This window comes from Dendrobates tinctorius, unplaced genomic scaffold (genome assembly GCF_039654945.1).
Source record: "Dendrobates tinctorius isolate UK_male_01 unplaced genomic scaffold, ASM3965494v1 ptg000029l, whole genome shotgun sequence".
Classification (NCBI taxonomy): domain Eukaryota; kingdom Metazoa; phylum Chordata; class Amphibia; order Anura; family Dendrobatidae; genus Dendrobates; species Dendrobates tinctorius.
Window position 1 is genome coordinate 40255954 of NW_027361697.1, and position 21313 is coordinate 40277266.

General features: G+C 41.6%; 1 protein-coding gene and 1 long non-coding RNA gene across 5 annotated transcripts in view; one reads left to right on the forward strand and one right to left on the reverse strand.

The window, feature by feature from the left end:
• The window catches only part of LOC141085954 (putative ferric-chelate reductase 1), a 51566-nt gene that overhangs the window by 11982 nt on the left and 18271 nt on the right, over positions 1 to 21313 (forward strand). For all 4 annotated transcript variants that reach the window (XM_073571631.1, XM_073571632.1, XM_073571630.1 and 1 more), the window contains 7 exons: positions 474 to 565; positions 4185 to 4248; positions 5056 to 5241; positions 6848 to 6949; positions 12571 to 12718; positions 14924 to 15034; positions 17584 to 17696. In XM_073571631.1, the coding sequence (XP_073427732.1) occupies positions 474 to 565; positions 4185 to 4248; positions 5056 to 5241; positions 6848 to 6949; positions 12571 to 12718; positions 14924 to 15034; positions 17584 to 17696 (816 nt within the window). The remainder of the gene's footprint in view (positions 1 to 473; positions 566 to 4184; positions 4249 to 5055; positions 5242 to 6847; positions 6950 to 12570; positions 12719 to 14923; positions 15035 to 17583; positions 17697 to 21313) is intronic.
• Positions 99 to 21313, reverse strand: part of LOC141085957 (uncharacterized) — a 102121-nt gene continuing 80906 nt past the window's right edge. Inside the window, exons 2-3 of the long non-coding RNA XR_012231447.1 lie at positions 5046 to 5224; positions 99 to 3892 (exon numbers count right to left, since the gene is read on the reverse strand). This is a non-coding gene — a long non-coding RNA (uncharacterized lncRNA). The remainder of the gene's footprint in view (positions 3893 to 5045; positions 5225 to 21313) is intronic.

Sequence of the window (21313 nt, forward strand, 5' to 3'; positions counted from 1 at the left end):
GGAAAAAAGACTACTAAAATAAGATGATTCGAAGTTTTTAAAATGTGCACACCTCTTAGTAAATTATGAAACCAAGGGGAACACACTGGAGTTCAAAGTCCATAATTATAAAAATTTATTAGAGTAATTTAAAATGACAAGAACAATGAATACATATACATACAATACAGTATAGAGATCAGGCAATAATGGCTGGGGTCAATAGTAATAAAGTTAAAGCAAATTTGCCTAAAGTGCAGGCAGCCCACAGGGATTAATAAGCTCACACCTCCGCAAATAAAAGTCTTTATACAAGTGTACAGACAATAGTCTGAGGTGTAAAAAATTGCTCAAGCAAAGTGCTTACCCATGATAAACTGCCCAGGACCACAGACCGCCGCAACCTTGGTCCTTTACACCGTGCTCGTGGTGTGTGGATGAAGAAGTAGTGTTTTATCTTCTTTGTATGTAAATGCTTAATTTCTTCTATTTAGAATGCAGCTGTCAGTCACAGAAATAATGACCAAAAAAACAACATTACGGCTTTCTGGACAGCTCCACAAGGAGCAGGACCTGTGCGCTTTAGGTATGTATTACGACTCTGGCACAGAGCCTGGATTAGGGAACATTTGCTTTTGTAGAGTCATTCTCCTGAATGCACTAGTATTTCGCATTATAACATTGTGTACAGTTCCCTTTTCAGACCCTTGTCTGATAATATTATAGATATATAGTTTCCAGATGTGACATCCCACTCCATACATGTAAGGAGATGGACATACTGCCCACGTTCCCCCTTGAAGACACGAGTATTGTTATGGTGTATAATGTGAATTGTGACGGTGTCGTGTCCTGCTCAACAGTAGGGAGAGTTAGAGTTAATGATTGAGACTAGCGCAGATTGAGAGGGGCTAAAGTGAAGGGACAAAGACAGTTTCCTTTAAGTAACCTAGATAGGGCCCAGCATGCAGTAGAAGTGGTCTAACTTGTGTGTGGAGCCACGTGACGTGAGTGTACCTGACGTGAGTGGAGACTGAGGCGAAGGATAGCGTGATTCTGAGTAGAGCGAGACCAAATTGACCAAAGGACTAAGTGGTCAACCTGAGATGGGTCCTAGGACAGAACATCTAGCAGTACGGCCCCGAGTTTATAACTCAGAGAGGTAACAGCTGAGGATCGGATGGAACAGAAAACAGAAGACAAAGAGAATGCCCTGGGCGGGAGGTCCAAGGTGTCGGAAGCAGAGAAGCTAAGTAGCGTCCATATTGGCAAACTAGTTTCTTTAAGAGGGAATAGGACACATAACCAGGGGATTGAGAGTAGGAATCACACTTACTGGACTGTAGCACCAGGATGGGTAGTGGTGAAGATATAGTACTCAGTGACGCAGAACAGAGTGATTCTGAGAAGAGCAGGAAGAATGTATGTGAAGATGTTGAAGATGCTCTATGTGTTAAATGAAACGTTGGTGAAGTATGGCACCAGCTAGCTACTGTATGTAGTTCCCACCAGGTTTCTGTTTTGTGAAAGACTGTTTATTCTTGATTAGTGGTCTCCCTCATTGAAGTTTGCAAACCCTGGTTTTGGCCAGCCGAAGTCACTGGCATCATGCGGCCTGCAAAGGTGTAATGCCCCCAAGTCCACACACCCAGCCAAGACCCTCACCTTCATGCTGCCCCGTGCCATGTTACGTACACAAGCTTTGTATTGTTCTCTTTTTTTTGCAGTCACTCTTTCTTGTTTGTACTGTTTGTTTCATCATTTCTGAACTGTGCAATGGACAAATAAGAAATATATCAGTACCATGAGGTTAGCTTACATTACAAAATGATCCTGAAGCCACAAACCTTTCTTTGGTGATAACGTTAGGCCCTTGCATTACTTTACTTTGTCAAGTGAAACAAAAAAACAAAACGCAATCCCCAGGCTCTGAGAGCAGAACTATTATTTTTAATTATTTTTTCATTCAAGAAAATCATTAAAAGGAATTTGTCACCAGGTTTTTACTATGTAATCTGCATAATGTAGGGGCTACAACCCTGATTTCTGCAATGTGTCACTTGCTGGCCTGCATGCTCTAAATTTTATACAATTCCTGTTTTATCTGCTGCAGATCTAGCAGTTCTCTGAATGCTTTGCTCTGTATAACCCTGCCCACAATGCTGATTAGCAGATTCTTGTATACACTGTGCATAGGCAGAAAGCTGCTAATCAGTGGTGGGAACATGGTTACACAAAGCAGTTGACTAGGAGTCACGAGACACCTAGTCATGTAGTAATAATTTTCTGCCGATAAAGAACTGATTTTATTGAAACAGCAACATACAGCCTAGTAAGTGACACATTGCTGGAATCAGGGTCTCTGCTTTTTACAGGCTGATCTCAGATTACATAGCAACCACTAATCAAATACTACTGGTGAAAATAACAGAGACATAGCAAACAGTGATGAAAATCTGATTCAAAATATTGCTGAAAGTCTGTACATATTTTACTTATGGTAAAGGTTTTTAATGTCTGAATCAGACCTTTCAAATAATAATGAGACCATTGGCAGGAGTCAAATGTCTGTGAAGCTGTGGAATATGATGGCGCTATGCAAGTAATTTAAATAAATAAAATATGGGACATTCAATTGTTTCCAATGGGTTCAATATTATTTATGGGCAATGACTGCATGACCAAATCTTTGGGAATTAGGCTTCAGCCAATCACATTCTTAGTTATGGCGGAGGTCTCAGAACTTGGACCTGTCAAACTTTCATGCCCTGTTTAATTGTTGTTCTGGTGGGGAAATCTAATATATAAAGCTCAATGTGTGTGTATGTATGTGTGTGTGTGTGGGTATGTCCGGGATTGGCATCTGCACCGTCATAGCTACAGCCACAAAATTTTGCACAGTCACACGTCTGGACCCCGAGAGCGTCATAGGCTATGTTGTGAGGTGAAATTTTAACCCCGCGCATTCCAATTCACCAAACAATTTTGTCTATTATTCTTATCATTTCTATGGGGTTATCGTCCTTCTGTAAAGCTGGAAATAACACAATTTATTACCGTGCCAACACAGACCACCCTCTGACACAGACTGCAGGGGGAGCCCAGTATCACACAGGATAGGATTAGATATACGGCTCAGCAGTCAGTATCACACAGGATAGGATTAGATACACAGCTCAGCAGTCAGTATCACACAGGAGAGGATTAGACACATGGCTCAGCAGTCAGTATCACACAGGATAGGATTAGATACACAGCTCAGCAGTCAGTTTCACACAGGATAGGATTAGATACACAGCTCAGCAGTCAGTATCACACAGGATAGGATTAGATACACGGCTCAGCAGACAGTATCACACAGGATAGGATTAGATACACAGCTCAGCACACAGTATCACACAGAATAGTATTAGATACACGGCTCTGCAGTCAGTATCACACAGGATAGGATTAGATACACAGCTCAGCAGTCAGTATCACACAGGATAGGATTAGATACACGGCTGAGCAGTCAGTATCACACATTATAGGATTAGGTGCATGGCTGAGCAGTCAGTATCACACACGATAGGATTAGATACACAGCTCAGCAGAAAGTATCTCACAGGAGAGGATTAGGTACACAGCTCAGGAGACATTATCACACAGGATAGGGTTAGATACACAGCTCAGAAATAGGGTGTGCCAAAGGAGAGGTCATTTTCATTCCAAGAATTCCACTCATTCCATCTGATTTGTTTATTGATTTTAAACGCCTCCAGTTTCCAGTTCAACTTCTATTTGCAATGTCCATTAACAAGGCTCAGGGACAGTCCTTGAAAGTAGTAGGGATCGATTTGCAATCTCCATGCTTTTCTCATGGTCAACTTTACGTGGTCTGTTCAAGAGTTGGAACTGCCAAAAATCTGTTCATCTTTGCACCGAAAGGAAAAACCAAAAATGTTGTTTATCAAAAGGCTCTTGAATGAGTTGAAAATAAAATACTATCAATACTGGGGTAATCGTTTAGTTAATTTGTGTTGCAAATCTGTAGTGTTGAATATATGATGTGAAATGTTTTTATGTGCAATATAATCATTATAATTTGTTATAACTAACAAAAGTTGGTAACTATGCCCAGGCAACGCCGGGCTCTTCAGCTAGTTACTATATATCTTTATAATAGCACAACTAATGTCATTATGAATTATCCCCTTTATTTTCAGAGCCACGGTTTTGAATAGTTATGACACCTTCTGGACTGGAGTGGAAAGTGACATTATAGAAGCAGTAAGTCTATAAATGAAGTAAAGAACTGAAAATGTGGCCATTGTAAGGTCTTAAAAACCAAAGTATATACTATCCTCTGTGTAATCACCTAGACTGCATTGGATTTGATACAATACATACCGATAGGCCCACATTCATCATTTTTATTTTTCCATTTTTCTGCAGTAAACTCCTCTGTGTGACTTTAGTATGTGCACTTTATTCCCTACAAATGTTACACCATAGTTTAGGTTGTCTTTTTTTTTTTTTCTTTAATTCAATTTGAAAACTTTGCTTATTCAGATGTTTTCGAAAGATTCATGAAATGCGACTTTTTCCAAATATTGGATTTTTTTTTTTAGACATTTCGCTTCAGTCCTTTGCCCGGAATAAGGTTTCCGGTGGAGTATTTATTTTAGTGTAGTTGACTACGGTCTCATGCAGACGTCTGTGAAAAATGGTCCAAGCACGGACCGCTAATTCAGGGACTGGCCATGGTTCTCCACACCTGAGTGTCGCAGCTTCATAGAAATATACAGTATGAAGCTGCCATGCTCGGGTCCAGAGAGCGGTGGCCAGTTCCGTACACTGCGGGCTGAAATGGGACGGAAATCTGAGTTTGTACATGCGGCATGTTACAAGACTTGCAACTTTTTGCGCTTAAAAAAGTAATAAAAAGATGCTTAAAGACAAAAATAAAGAGCATCTTTTTTTTTTGCGCGTGAATAAGCATAAGACAAAAAAAAAATGTGACTTCAAAAATTGCAAACAATAAATGGTGTCTAGGCTAGGAATGGCAATAATCATCACATGCTTACATTCGTCCAGTTGCAGATATCCAATTCCACGTGTGGTTCTCAGAAGTTTTGCCTCGCTAGTCCACTGAACTGCAGTCCTGATGACAGCGGATGTCTCTTCATGTCCTCGGTTCCCTCCAGCAATGGATATGTGTTTGAAATGAGTGGATCCACGGCTGGATATGTGGCTATTGGGTTCTCTGATGATATGAAAATGGTGAGATGACATTATTACATCTTGAATGAATATATTGGTTTATATCATCAAATATGAATTTTTAATTGGATTTACTTATCAAAAACAAGACTTCAAGTAGTCTAGAGTGGAATAGCAAAAATGTGTATACAATAATAACATTCATGTTAGCAATAATAATTGCTAACATGAAAAATGAACACGACCTAGAAATGAACGTTAAAAATGTTCACAAGGTGAATTTCTCCCACACGCTTTCATAAATCTGAAGGAATTTCTGTTGTTCCTGAAACCGTATTCTAGAAATTTATTTCTAGCTGATCCATTTAAATTTTTGGATAAACAACCAAGAGGGAGGGAAGGAGTATGATATCTGGCAAGGCTTAAAGGGAACCTGTCAGCAAGCATTAATCGTGGTTTGCAGATATATGCAAATAAAGCTGGGCGTGTTTTTATTGAATATTGATTTTTTTTGGTTTTCAATAAAATATATTTTATATTATATGCAAGTGTTCACATTGATATTGTATTGCTTTTTTACTCCTCCTTTTGGTCATTAAATGTTGTACTGATAGTGTGTATGGAGGTGGGCTGCTGCAGTCGCATACCTTTCCTTGAATCGCGTTAATGTGTATAATGTCAAGTGTTGTTGTGATGTGCATTAGGAATGCTGGTAGTGTTGGTATATGTGTAGTTTTACTGTTGGGATAGTTAGAGTTAATGTTTGGGACTAACCCACAGTGGAAGGGGCTAGTGGAAGGGAAACTGACAATTTCATGTTAGAAGTCAGCTAGGTCTTGGAGTGCATAGTGAGCGGACCTAAAGGTCCAAGGTAAGCAGTGCCGCATTCTGGTGTGACCCTAAGTGAGAGAAGACCGAAGAGAAAGGATAATGAGATACGCATCATAAGTGATTAAGACATAAAGCGAGCTTCCGCAAACGGGTCCTAGGATAGGATGCCGAGCCATGAGAGCTCGAGGCGATCACTCTGGAAGGTAATGGCCCTAAACAGGACTGAGTACGTAGGACTAGTGAAGACTCTCAGGCGGGAGTTCCAGGGCGCCAATAGTGGAAGAAATACGATGCGGAACTGCAAAATAAGAAAAGGAGGCTTGTTAATCAGCACTGTAGCATTAGAGCTGGGTTGTGGCAAAGTAGGGAGAAATGGTGGACACAGAAAACACTGGAGTAAACGATGGAAAGGGACTGTGAGGAGAAAAAATTCAAGTTGTAAAGGAAACGTCCATAAGACTTTGTACCCGCTATCCCTTGTATTTATTCTTTTCCAAAGTTGCGTTCAGTAAAGAAGTTTTTTTTGAACGGTGAGCTCCCTCATTGGACTGTGACACACCTGATGCTGGCAAACCAGCAACATCAGTTACATGCACCCTACACGGACATGGCACCGTTACAGCACAAGTCCACACACCCAGCCAGGAACCCCACTTTCATGTAACGTGTCGGGGCACAACAGACGAGTCCCTCACCTATGGCTACCGGCCCACGCCACATTACAGTAGGACACGCAACTGTCTGCAACTTATATATTGAAATTCGGACGCTAAACATCACGCTGCTTATCATTTACAGTAATCATAACAAAATGATGTTCTTTTGTGTCTTCCAGGGGAACGATGATGTTTATATTTGCACCAAAAACTCTTCTGGGTACGTTTTGGTACAAGAAGCATATAACACTGGACATGTCCCTCCAACACTCAGAAATACTGTGAGTCCATAGAAAAAATATTGAATTCAAAGTACGGTAGCTTTCATTGTTGAACAGTCAACCCTTTTTATTTTTTAATAAATCATTAGTAGGCTATTTGGATCGCTGAGACTTACAAAAACCTGCAGCCCTTGTTCACATAGTTCAGCGTTAATGAATATCATGATACGTTTTTTCATCAAGAATCCAGAGGGGATTTAAACTAGCACCCTGACATTTTTTTTCTCAAGCATTAAAAGAAATATGATAGTAAGATCAACCCCATCACACTCCCCAACTGCATATATAGGCATGCCGGTCCTTGAAAGCTAAATCAATTGACATCTTTAAATCTTATATCTGTTGTTGCATTCCTAATATATCAGAGTTTTAATAACATGCAAATGAGGTGATAAGTGCTTGTGGGAACCACAGGTGCTAGGTGAAGAAACAGACTTGGGAGACTTGGGAAGTAATCTGTCATGCCCAGAGTACTTAACATTTCATTTTCATTTCAATTAAAGGATTGGTTTCTTGGGAACTCAACAATAGATAGAAGATATAAAGTTTTTGATGGATTTATTCTTCAAATTTTTTCAAGCCTATATATGCAGATTGGAGGGGTTGATCTTACTAACACATTCCCTTTAACATGACAAGGTGAAATCTGTCACAAGCAGGAGGCAGGGAATACAGTCCTGCTCACCATTGTTGGCACCCATACATTTTTTTTCATAGACTGTACAATATCTTCAGAAAAACATGGAATGTAGCAAAGTTATATCCTTAGGATCTTTTTTAATCAGTGGTCCAAAGTAATGCAACAATAAAACATTGTTTTTCAACTTACATGTTACAATTTCAAAGAAGAAACGGAATAAATAGCACGTGCAGCAATAAAGGCACCCCTAATTAATACTTGGTTGCATACCCTTTGGCATTGATGACAGCCTTCAAACATTGTGGTAGCCATTAGTGATGAGTGAGTATACTCATTGCTCGGGTCTCCCCAAGGATGCTCAGGTGGTCTCCAAGTGTTTTGGCATGCTCGGAGATTTAGTATTCGTCGCCTCAGCTACATGATTTGCAACTGCTAGACAGCTTGAATACATATGTGGAATGCCTGTTTGTTAGGGAATTCCCACATGTATTCAGCCTGTTTAAAAGTTGCAAATCATGCAGCTGAGACGAGGAAAACTAAATCTCTGAGCGTGCCAAAATACTCGGAGATCACCCGAGCATGCTCGGGGAGACTCGAGTAACAATGCTACTCACCCATCACTAGTAGCCATCTATAAGCTTTTTGAACTTCTCAGCTGGTATTTTCTCCCACTCCTCCTTTGCAGTTTACTCAAGCTCTTGAATGTTTGCAAGGTTTTTTCCCCAATGGCAGATTTCAGTTCACCCGAAAAATTTTCTATAGAATTGAGGTCATTTTTTTCTTTATCAACTATTCCTGTGTACTTTTGGATGTTACTTTGGGTCATTGTCTTGCTGTAGGACCCATGATCTTGAACTGAAAGCTACTTTTCTTATATTGAGTAGGACATTTTGCGCTAACATCTCTTGATAATTCTCTGATTTCAAGTTTCCTGCAATATGATCAAGGCCTCCAGTCATAGACACAGAAAAGCAACCCTGCAACATTATGGATCCTCCATCATGTTTAACTATTGGAAGGGTATTCTTTTCCTTATAAGCGTCATTGCGTTGTCTGTAAACAAACTGTTGCTTTGCATTGCCAAAAAACTCTATTTTTGTTTCAAGTGTCCACAGAAATTTTCCCAGGATTGTGGTTTGTCAAGATACTCTTTATGTCTTTTCTTCAGCAACGGTCTATTACTTGGTATTCTCCTATAAAGCTCTGCTTGGTTTAGTGGGTAGCGCATGGTACTTGTTAAAACAATGACCCCACACTGTGCCAAGTTGGCCTTCAGGTCTTTGGATGTTTGGCAAGGTATATTTTCCACCATTCGCATCGACCTTCAGAGACATCTTAAAGTCACTTTTCCTCTTTCCCCCACGTCCAGGGAGGTTCTTGATGGTTACATGCTTGGCAAACTTCTTAATAACATTGCGCACTGTTGAAACTGGGATACCAATGTCTTTGAAGATGGCCTTATACCCCTTGGGTTTGCTAATAATAGCAGTTCTGATGTTCTCAGACAGCTCCTTTGTCTTCACCATTGTGACAAAGGAACATGGCCTACCATGTGGGTTTTTAAAACACTGAAGTCATCATTCATTGGTTAATTCATGCCACATAGCCCACATAGGCACCGAAAATTAATCACAGTTGATTCTCATTTGTGATTTAGCACAGCTGAGTCAAAGTGTGTTTCCATACCAATCTAATGTAAAGGGTGCCAATACCAGTGTCACAGCAGGCTTTAGGTTTCTCTACTTTTCCCTCCCATTGTATTTTTTTGTTTTAAATTATTGTTTATAATTTGCTCTTTTGTATTTAACATGAGTGTTCTATACAGAAAAACTGTTTCACTTGATTAATTTTTTCAGAAGATATTCCACGTTATGTACTTAAACTTCATGGGTGCCAATAACAATAAGCAGAGCTATTGTAGTGTGAGAATCCTACACCTCCGGTTCTAAAGTCAGATTCATAATAGGAATTAGGCTGGCGGTCTACAATTGAGATCACATTGCAGATACATCAGAGAGGAAAAAGAGCCAACATTGAGGAAAGCTAATAGATGACACATAAATAAGAGGCATGCACAAGATCCTGCACATTAGGCCCCATTCACATGTTCAGTATTGATCAGGATTTTGCATCAGTATTTGTAATCCAAGGAGTGGGTGATAAATACAGAAGTGGTGACGTGTTTCTATTATACTTTCCCTCTAATTGTGCCACTCCTGATTTTGGCTTCCAAATACTGATGTAATATACTTACCAAATACTGAACGTGTGAACGTGGCCTTATTCTGCAATAACAGCTTCTGTGTACTTTATATGAAAGCAAAAAAAAAATGGTAGAAGGATTCTTCAACAAAAAAGAATTAGTATGTTGGTACAACCATATGGCTATATTTTCCACTATCATGAAATCCACATGCTATCTATTAAAAATAATTTTATAGTCTTGTGAACTACATTTCTCAACCACCTTCTTGAAATTGGTTCCCCTTGACACATCTCTATTTAAAGGGAACCTCTTGTATCAAGAAACTCTATTCACCTGCAGGTATAGGGTTAATCTGCAAAAAAAATAGCATTAAAATCTTGCTAGGCTGCCTTAAAAAAAAAACTATAAAATTTCATTTTCTCCATGATTTTAAAGAGGTTGTCCACTACATTGGATAATTCCCCTACCGATATAAACTTTGTAAAGAAGTATTTTAGTAAATACCTCTCGTTGCATTCTGCGCTTGTGAGCGGCGCTATCGCTAACCGCACACTGGGCATCATGTGACCCCGGCCGCAACCACCGCTGACATCCACTGATGTGCATTCTCCCAGGCATGACCCAGATGCGCGCACCCCTGCTGATTGACGGTGCTGTGGGCAGAGCTTCTCTGCAAGTCACAGCCCACGCTCGCGGCTAATGAAAGCAGAGGAGAGAGCGAATGCGCGAGCTGGATGCTGGGCTGTGACCGCGGTGAAACTCTGCCCACAGCATAAAACAGCGCGCGCTGCTCATAAATTTGGCACAAAGTCATAGATGGCTGCAAGAATTGTCTCACTCACATCCATGCAAGTCTATGGGTGCATGTGAAACCTCACATTGCACTCGCTTATCACCCGCGATTCCTGCGGACGCCTGAAATGGAGGCGATGGAGAAATTACTTTCTCTGTCTCCTCCACACCTGTGCTGCGATTCTCTCATGCACTGACTCTCAGATCATGCTCACAGCAGAGGGTCCTTAGTATCTCGCACCCGATGTTCTCACATCAGATGCCGTACGCTGATATGACTCCAGCCAAACAGTCAACCTCAGACATACCAATGGTACAAGCTGTGCAGCCACAGAGGTGCCCAATGTGTTAGGGTAACCACTTCTAACTAAACAGCAGTAAGCAGCTTTAGTCACATATGCAAGTACATTGAGGGTCCCATATGCTGCTATTACACAGACACCCTCTTCTGTTAGCAGTGCATAGCCCACCACAGGGTGACACGACCGATATCTCACCATCTGAGAAAAATTGTCCAATGCTGGTCAGACTCTGATCAGAGTGGGATCCGGTTTTCTCTCAGGTGGAGAGAAAAAAAAGGTTTCTGCACATTCTCCATTAAGTCAGTGTGTAAAAATTGGACTCGGAAGTCACCTGAGTGCAGTCCAGATTTTTAAGGACACCTAGACTTGCATTACTGATTTTGATCTAAATCGGACATGGCACCGATTTTATCATCAGACCACTTAGTCTGGGGAAATAAATTGGTCATATGCATACCCCCATAGACTATCATGGGTACAAGTGCTATCTATAAAAACACGGCTAGCACTCGTATGATATAATTGGTCATATGCACACCCCCATAGACTATCATGGGTACGAGTGCTATCTATAAAAACACGGCTAGCACTCGTATGATATAATCAGTCATATGCACACCCCCATAGACTATCATGGGTACGAGTGCTATCTATAAAAACACGGCTAGCACTCGTATGATATAATCAGTCATATGCACACCCCCATAGACTATCATGGGTACGAGTGCTATCTATAAAAACACGGCTAGCACTCGTATGATATAATCAGTCATATGCACACCCCCATAGACTATCATGGGTACGAGTGCTATCTATAAAAACACGGCTAGCACTCGTATGATATAATCAGTCATATGCACACCCCCATAGACTATCATGGGTACGAGTGCTATCTATAAAAACACGGCTAGCACTCGTATGATATAATCAGTCATATGCACACCCCCATAGACTATCATGGGTACGAGTGCTATCTATAAAAACACGGCTAGCACTCGTATGATATAATCAGTCATATGCACACCCCCATAGACTATCATGGGTACGAGTGCTTTCTATAAAAACACGGCTAGCACTCGTATGATATAATCGGTCATATGCACACCCCCATAGACTATCATGGGTACGAGTGCTATCTATAAAAACACGGCTAGCACTCGTATGATATAATTGGTCATATGCACACCCCCATAGACTATCATGGGTACGAGTGCTATCTATAAAAACACGGCTAGCACTCGTATGATATAATTGGTCATATGCATACCCCCATAGACTATCATGGGCACGAGTGCAATCTATAAAAACACGGCTAGCACTCGTACGATATAATCGGTCTTGTGCACGAGCCCTAGAGTGCTTTTGCACATACCGGCATCTGATTAGCTTGTGTCCAGTTAGACAAATATCAATGTAAACTGGTGAGTGCAAATGGCTAAATGATGTAATTGAAATATATCTCATCTGACATGAGACTGATGAGATGAAAAAAAACTAGCATTGTAAATATCCCAGCAAGTTATCTATTGATGTAAATGACCATTTTCATCATCAGTAACATTGGTTTGACTGGTCAGAAATCTGCTTGTAAATGGTTTGCGACTTGCAGAAGTGAAGGCTTGTTGACCAGGCTAACATTAACTGTCTTAGAACTAAAATTATATTTTACATTTTGTTGCAGAGCACAGCCGGATCAATAGTGTCATCCTATAACGCAGGCGTACTAAAATGTTCCTTTATTACTCAAGGCACCATCTCTCTATCACAACGATCCAGCGCTAATCCCACCTACTATGTCTTCCTGGTCAGTGGTCCATCAAATGCAGATGGTGAGTAAGGGAACGAGACACGGCTTACTCTGAATTAAGAACTGAATATTTTCTATAATATATTCGCATTCATTACAGAGTTTAGGTCTGGATATCTGGTGAAGATTCCAACCAGATGATCGAGCTTAAGTGCATTGGCATTTAGAGTATACCGTATATTATGATACTATGATATATACTGTATGATATTAAGACCTGGCCTTTGTCTAAGGGCACTCTGTGCAGCATTTTTTTGTCTTCTGTCCCATACAAGTTCATTTAATACAGCTCTAGCACTCATTCAGATGTCCGTTATATTCACGTTTGAGAAAACTGTCAGAGTTTCATCCAAATCTGATCACAGTTTGGTCCGAGTGTTATCAGTTTTTCTCGTATGTAAAAAAATTAATTATCTATTCCTTTCCTATAAAGCAGTCTGTGCAAATTGAACCGTACTCAGATGGCGTTCAAGTGCGGTCCAATATTTTCAGAGACCCATAGAATTGCATTGCTGATTTTGATCCAAAACTGGGACGACTCACAGCCCCCGGAAAATCACATTTGAATGATCCATCAGAGTGAACACATATACATGTGCATAATCTTGACCAAAATCATGGTCTCATTTACGCAAACAGTGCTACCCATTGTAATCCACCATGTGACCATGGAAAGGAAGCACTCCCCCACATTGCAAGTCATCTTTCCTACATTTAGACACATTTTTTGGACTTCTCAGCAGTAAAGAAAATTAATGTAGCTTGGAGTTTATATCCAAAATGTATAACCTTCAAAGAGAATGCATCTTTTGAAAATGACATGATGTTGTTATCTTAGAAAAAAATTAAAACATTTTCACTTTTTTTTTTTTCATTTCAAATGCTTTTACAGAATCCTGAAATCTTGAAGTTTTCTTACTGGCTACTAAGCTTCAAAATAGTCTGATACTTTTTGTAAAGGGAACTTAAACTACTACTACTAGAGAGTTGTAAGGTCGCCTGGTCCCAGTGTGGCCAGACCTGTATGCTCATCCCCTGGTCCCAGAGTGGCCAGTGCCTGAACATCGTCCAATGGTCTTAGAGTGGCCAGTGCCTGAACATCGTCCCCTTGTCCCAGAGCGGCCAGTGACTGAAAATTGTCTCCTGGTCCAGGGATGGCCAGTCCTGTCCCCAAAGTACCCTGGTCCTGGTGTGGCCAGTCCTGTTCCTGATGTTCCCTGGTCCCTTGAGTTGTAAGGTCCCCTGGTCACAGTGGGCCAGTGTATAAACATTATCTCCCAGTACATCCATGTTCCAGTATCCTAAATCAGTATCAGCGCACCTAACCCATGGGGTAAGCAGCTGCATTACTGGGCCCTGCCAAGGAATAATACTTTATGACTACCTGCAGCCCAGTATGTCTCCAGCATCAGAATCTCCAGTGAACACAAGGTAGCCGTGTAGCTATGCCCCTTCCTGCTCAGGCCCAACTATGGCACAATGGGTTCACAAATCCACGTGCACCATTGTTGGGCGTAACAGTTTGCTTGGCCCAGGTAATAGGAGACTTAATAACCGTTTGCAAATATATGAAGGGATGTCACAGTATAGAGGGATCACCCTTATTCTCATTTGCACATGGAAACATGAGAAGCAATGGAATGAAACTGAAAGGGAGAAGATACAGATTAGATATTAGAAAATCACAGTGAGGGTGATCAATGAGTAGAACAAGCTGCCACGAGAGGTGGTGAGTTCTCCTTCAATGGAAGTCTTCAAACAGAGGCTGGACAGACATCTGTCTGAGATGGTTTAGTGAATCCTGCATTGAGCAGGGGGTTGGACCAGATGACCCTGGAAGTCCCTGCCAACTCTACCATTCTATGATATTATGATTTCATTGTTCTTCAGTAGTTATCTTATTATTACAGGCAGGATTACAATGAAACATACCATCTCTGTTATAAATTCGGAGGCTTAAAATATAGAATCCATCATAGATGACTGGGGTAGCACTTCTATACCTCCCCCTGCATGTAAAATGCACACAAAATTCTCCCAAACACCAGATTCCTATGTACATGTGACTGCTATATGGAAAATTTCTAGAGTTCGGTTCATGCGCAAAGCAGCAGCTCAGTTTTTATTTAGTGCATTTTCAAAAAAAAAAATGTAGGTGAAACATTATTTAATGCAATCTATGTAATAAATGGCAAAAGTGTTTATTAATGTAATGTATTCTGCACAGGACAAATCCAGGTTCATTCGACGAAGTTAATATCTAGCAGTAAAGTTGACCTGACAAGTTTTGTAACAACTGGCACACAGAGTGGAAGAAGTCCAGTAGTGCTTGGTCATGGTGAGCACTTATCTAATGACTTAATTATCAAATGTCATGCCTTTCCTCAAGTCATATTTATAGGTAGATAAGAAGAGAATATTTAGTATATATTATTGGCTCATCTTGTTAAATGGATCAAATTGCAAAATGCTTACGGAGCAATGAACTGTGCATTTTACTTGTTATCAAGGATTTTTAATTCTACAGTTTACTGCTCATTGCCTTGCTAACCAGCCACTTCTACAGTGGATCCGGTCAGGTTCAGTCGCTCTGCACTCCTCCAATGCTTCTACGGCAAAGCTGCCTCTTCTAGCAACATAAGAGAGCGCAAGGATAGCCCCAGTAGGGCAACCATGCTTTTCAGGAGCACATTGTTCCCTGGCAATCACAAAATCTAAGGCTGGGAAACGGCATGCTCCTGCAGATAGAAAATTAATAAATCCCTTTAATCTGTCAGTGTGACTTTCTCTACTAGAGCAGGAGGTCAGTCAGGGTGCAGGGGGGGTGATTACGGTATAGAACAGTCACTATAAAGATCAGAACATACTGAACCAAAGCAATGTATATATATATCAACTAATACTCTTGTAAATACATATCATTGGTGATAGTGATATATATGTGCGTACATAGGAAAGACAGACCATTAGTATTAATGCAGTAAAACAACGTAGAAAAAGCCGAATATAGGTCAAAGAAAAGATGAAAGGGATGGAAATAAAGCATCTTTATTAGGACAATTGGTGAAATGGTGGCACAACTAACAGTAGTGCCTGCACGTACAAACACTACCTAACAGCATAGCAACGAAGGATGTGGTACGAAACGCGCGATGGGGCATGAGATGCATGTATACAGCTCACCACCAGGTAACTGTATCTCCCCTTCCACATTGTAGGTATACTTCCTCCTAGACCATATACACTCCCAGTTTATCCTGCTGATTTTGGTGTTGGCATAAATCTATCCTTATGTTGTTATCTCCCCCATACCTTCCTCCGTGTCACAGCCCACTGACAATATTACATCTTTTATATACATCCTTCATCCTAACATCTGGCAACCCTTGTCCACTTGGGCACATTATTTACATATATTAATTGCCAGCTCTGTTCTTGGTGTATTATTCTATTCCTGTTTTTCATATGCTCTCTCCCTGCTATGCTGTTATGTATTGTTTGTATGTGCAGGCACTCCTGTTATTATTTGTGCCACCATTTCACCAATTGTCCAAATAACGGTGCTTTATATCCATCCCTTTCATCTTTTCCTTGACCTCTATTCGGCCTTTTCTTTGTTGGTTTTAGAGCATTCACTATGTAGAGAGCGCTGATGATCACAACCCTGGTGCCTCCCCAATGACTGTGAGCAGCTGCAGGGAAAATATAACTTTGCATTTTTTCCCTGCAGCCACACAGTCAATTAGACTGCCACAAATGCAAAAACAATATTTACCTGCAGATTACCACAATGACTGTAGGGAAAATAGCAGTATTTTTGCTTAGAGGTTCTCTTTATTTCCTGGAAATGCTGAAATGTATATGTTGTCTATAAGTGCAACGAGATCAGTCATTTAGTATAGTACATAAATGATACAAATATAAAAAGAAATCTGCCACCCCGCTCACTCTGCAAAATCACATTACAGCTCAGTGCTACGTAACTGCTTAGCGAAGGACATGATCCATTCTCCGCTGTTCCCTGCATCCTGGGAAAGCCTTGCCCCTAGAGGGTTTTAGTAGTCGTGTTCCTCATTTCACAGTGGCAAAGTTAATTCCATGGTTGACTCTTATTCCACAGCACCTGCTCGGCAGAATAGTACCAGAGATATGACTCTGGATGGTGCTTAGATAGTAGCTGTACACTTCTCATACCTGAAGAGCTCAGTCCCCCATCTGCCTGTATTATAAATGTCATAAGGAAGATGGGGGCCCTGTTATAAATAATAATAATAATAATCTTTATTTATATAGCGCCAACATATTCCGCAGCGCTTTACAGTTGAACAGTTTCAAACACAACAGTCATAAGTAACAACGTTAACAATACAATAATTAAAGCGAAATAAGACGACCCTGCTCGTGGGAGCTTACAATCTACAATGAGGTGGGGGCGATACAAAGCACAGGTTTGTATTTACAATGATGTATTTACAATGATGGTCCAGCCATCTTCAGGGGGTGGGGGATAGATGGAGATAGTGAATGGGCTACACATACACAAGCATAAAATGACTTTGATTACTGAATGTGATAGGCCGCTCTGAACAAATGTGTTTTGAGCGAGCGCCTAAAACTATGCAAATTGTGGAAGGTCCTAATATCTTGGTTTAGAGCATTCCAGAGGATTGGCGCAGCACGGGAGAAGTCTTGGAGTCGGGAGTGGGAGGTACGGATTAGGGCAGAGGTTAGTCGAAAGTCATTTGCAGAGCGCAGTGGACTGTTATTGCAACATTCACAAAGGTACTTATAAATATTGCTATTGTTTCCATCTAAATAGCAATCAATCTCAGCAGTTGAAACAATGAAAGTCTCCTGTATCTTATGAGAAAATTTGGTCTTTTTCAGGAGCCCTCATGCTGATTGCCTGGATGACCACTGGAAGTATTGGGATGATTATGGCCCGTTATATGAAGACTGCTGCTGGAAAGCCAGTCCTTGGAAAGGCAGCATGGTTCCAGGTGAAATATAAGGAGATAAAGCCTCGAAATTCAAGCATCTACTCTTGTTCTTTCGTTACATTAAAGGGATTGTCAATTACATTTATAAGTGCTGCTTCCTGATCACATCCTCAATGAATAGCCAGAAATGCCTGCTGAGGCAAACACAGCCCGGCACAGGAAACAATTGGGAAAATATAACAAAATATATATATATTTTTTAACAGTTTCCAATAAAAATTTACATAGTTCCATAGTGTAGGGATCCACTCTCTTAGGAAGGCAATAGGTAGTGTTCACACAGGCAATGCAGTTTGGTCCCATTGTGCAGTTGTATTGCTTTCATAAAATTCCAAGGGATTCAAAACCAAAATAGACTCTCTGGGCACAAAGGTATAATAGCAATAGTGATGAGCGAGCGTGCTCAGATAAGGTATTATCCGAGCATGTCCTAATCGAGTATTTTCAGCGTGCTTGAAAAATATGTTAGAGTCTCCGTAGCTGCATGTCCAGTGGCTGTTCGACAGCTGCAATACATGCAGGGATTGCCTAACAAACAGGTAATCCCTGCATGTGTTGCGGCTGTTGAACTGCCAACACCAAATGTCTTTTATTCTTTCCATACACAATAAGGTAATATATATAGTCCGTTCTCCTGGAGCAAACGTTACACAAAAAAGAGGCACCTTCCTGCCAGTCTCAGTATCCCACTCAGCCTGAACTCCAGCAGCTTAAAGCACCAAACTGAAATGTTCAACTCCATGCTCAGTTCACACTGAACAGACTGTAGCTTCCACACACTACTCTACAGCTCAAACATACAGACTGCTTAGCTTTCCAAGCTGACCCGTACAGTCTGCATTCAGAGAGAAACTGTGGCTTGTCTCTCTCCCAGCTACAGCTAACATTTTGAATGGCCCCTTACCAGGTTCACACTCCACTCTGCTCAATCCCCAAAAGACTTACACAGGGACTTACACAAAGACTTAAGGTCCCGTTACATTTAGCGATGCACCAGCGATTCCGACAACGATAAAACCCGGTCAGGATCGCTGGTGCATCGCTAAATGGTCGCTAGTGAGCTGCCAAACAGGCAGATCTCACCAGCGATGCAGCAGCGGTCGGCGGTCGTCACTTAACTGTCACACACAGTGAGGGTGACGTCTTCTGCCCGCGTCCATGGAGTCGCTCGTCGGCACCAGCAGGAAACCAACGACGAGAAATGGACCATCCCGTTCACGCGCGATCAGCGATATCCAGCGGGGAGCCGGGTCGGAGGTAAGTGTCACATGTAGCGAGATCGCTACCGATGTCGCTGTTGCGTCACAAAATCGGTGACGCTTTAGCGATATCACTATGTGTGAAGGGGGCTTTACACAGACTTATACATTTCCTGGTTCTTAGCCAAAGCTAGCCAGGTGCATCTATTTAAGAACTGCAGTGAGAAAAGCATCAAAAAGTTGATTTAAACCATATGTTATTTTCTGACGACACATTCCATTAAGGTAAGCAAATTGCCCCATTAACAGTAGTAGGGGAAAAATGCTGTTAATTAGTTAAAAAATGGTCAGGAATAAGGGGGCTTTACACATAGCGATATCGCTAGCAATATCGCTAAAGCGTCACCGATTTTGTGACACAGCAGCGATATCGCTATGTGTGATACTTAGGGCCCCTTTCACACATAGCGACTCACCAGCGATCCCGACAATGATATCAACGTGTCAGGATCGCTGGTGAGTCGCTACATGATCTCTGGTGAGCTGTCAAACAGACAGCTTCACCAGCGATCAGGACCAGCGACGCCGAGCGCGCGACGTCGCTGTGTACTTTAGTTACCAGCGCGCTGATGCAGGGAGCTGGTAACTAAGGTACACATCGGGTTTCTAAGGGACGTGCGTCACTTAGAAACCCGATGTGTACCTTAGTTACCAGCTCCCTGCATCAGCGCGCTGGTAACTAGGGTACACAGAGCGTTTCTAAGCACAGCGCAGTGCTTAGAAACCCTGCATTTACCTTAGTTACCAGCTGATCGCTGGTCTCCCGCCTGTCACATGCATTTATGCGTGCTGGCCAGCGGGAGACCAGAGACCAAAAAAATGTCCAGGGCTTTCCTACAGAGATCAGCGATACCAGCAGGGGGGCCGGTCGCTGATCGCTGTCACACACAGCGATCTCGCTGGTGAGATCGCTGTTACATCACAAAACCTGTGACTCAGCAGCGATCTCGCTAGCGAGATCGCTATGTGTGACGGGGCCCTTACCTCCAACCAGCTCCCCCGCTGATTATCGCTGATCGCGCGAGATCGGACGGGTCAATTTCTCGTCGGCCGCTTCCTGCTGGCGCTGACGAGAGACGCGTGGACGCGGGCGGAGGACGTCAGGATCGCCGTGTCTGAAAGGTAAGTATGACCGCTGCTGCGTCGCTACATTGCTAGTGAGATCTGCCTGTTTGGCAGCTCACTAGCGACCATTTAGCGATGCACCAGCGATCCTGACCGGGTCGTATCGTGGTCGGGATCGCTGGTGCATCGCTAAATGTAAAGGGGCTTTTAGAGATGAGCAAATATCTTTAAGTTAAATTGAATTCTCCTCAAGTTTAACAAAAATCTGTGTGCTTCAGAATATAGACTTTTTGTAATTCGCTCTGCACAAATTTTAGCAAAAATAGATCACCTGAAATTTATAGGGCCGGGTGGGAAAAAGTAAAAAAAAAAATAATACTCAATTCATCGTTCACCTGTCTGGCCATCCCATTGCTCCCTGCCGCCATCGGATCCTCTGTGCCTTTTCTTTTCGCTGTCTTACACCAAATCTCTGCCCTCTTCACTCTAGGACTGGACTTCTGGGTGTAACCAAGCATGCCGATGCAGTGTACATTGTGATGTTATGACATATGTCATGGCCTTACAGTGCGCAGGAATGTCCGAGGCCTGGTCACACCAAAAAGTTCAGGTCTAGAGTGAAGGAGCTGGAGATGCAGTGCATGATGACAGAAAAAAGAGGCGCTGAGTACCGGATTGCGGGCAGGAAGTTGCGGGAGTGGAGAGACGGTGAGCAGTGAGGTGAGTATTCGTTTTCTGTTTTTTCATTTTAGGTTTATTATGATCTGGAGTCTGGAGAGTTCTCAGCAGAGAATAATAAGGAACATTCAATTCACAATAGATTGTTTACCTGCAAATTAAATTTTCTGGCAAAATCTGTACAATTTGGCAAATTGGAAACTCCCAGATCCACTCATCACTAGTTAGGGTATGATTAATAAGAGGGAAAGTCTCATGCTTAAAGGACAACTCCCTGAAAAAAATAGTTAAAAATGTGATGCCAAGTTATTACTGGTTTATATCACAGTATCCTGTTAGAAACACCTGTTCCTGCCTCCACACTATAATTTCTGCCATGTGTTGAGCCAAATAGCAACCAATTAGAATGTAACTTTATATTTTTAACACACAGGTAATAAAATGCAAACAGATTGTAGTTGGTTGTTACATATTGTCACTACGATTCAACCAATCTGTCAAATCACAGTAAAGGATATGGTGTGAAATGCACAAAAACACAGAAGTACTTCTAACCAGAGACCTAAAACTAATCTCTAAAAATCTTACAGGATTAGAATGTTTCTAACACAGTAA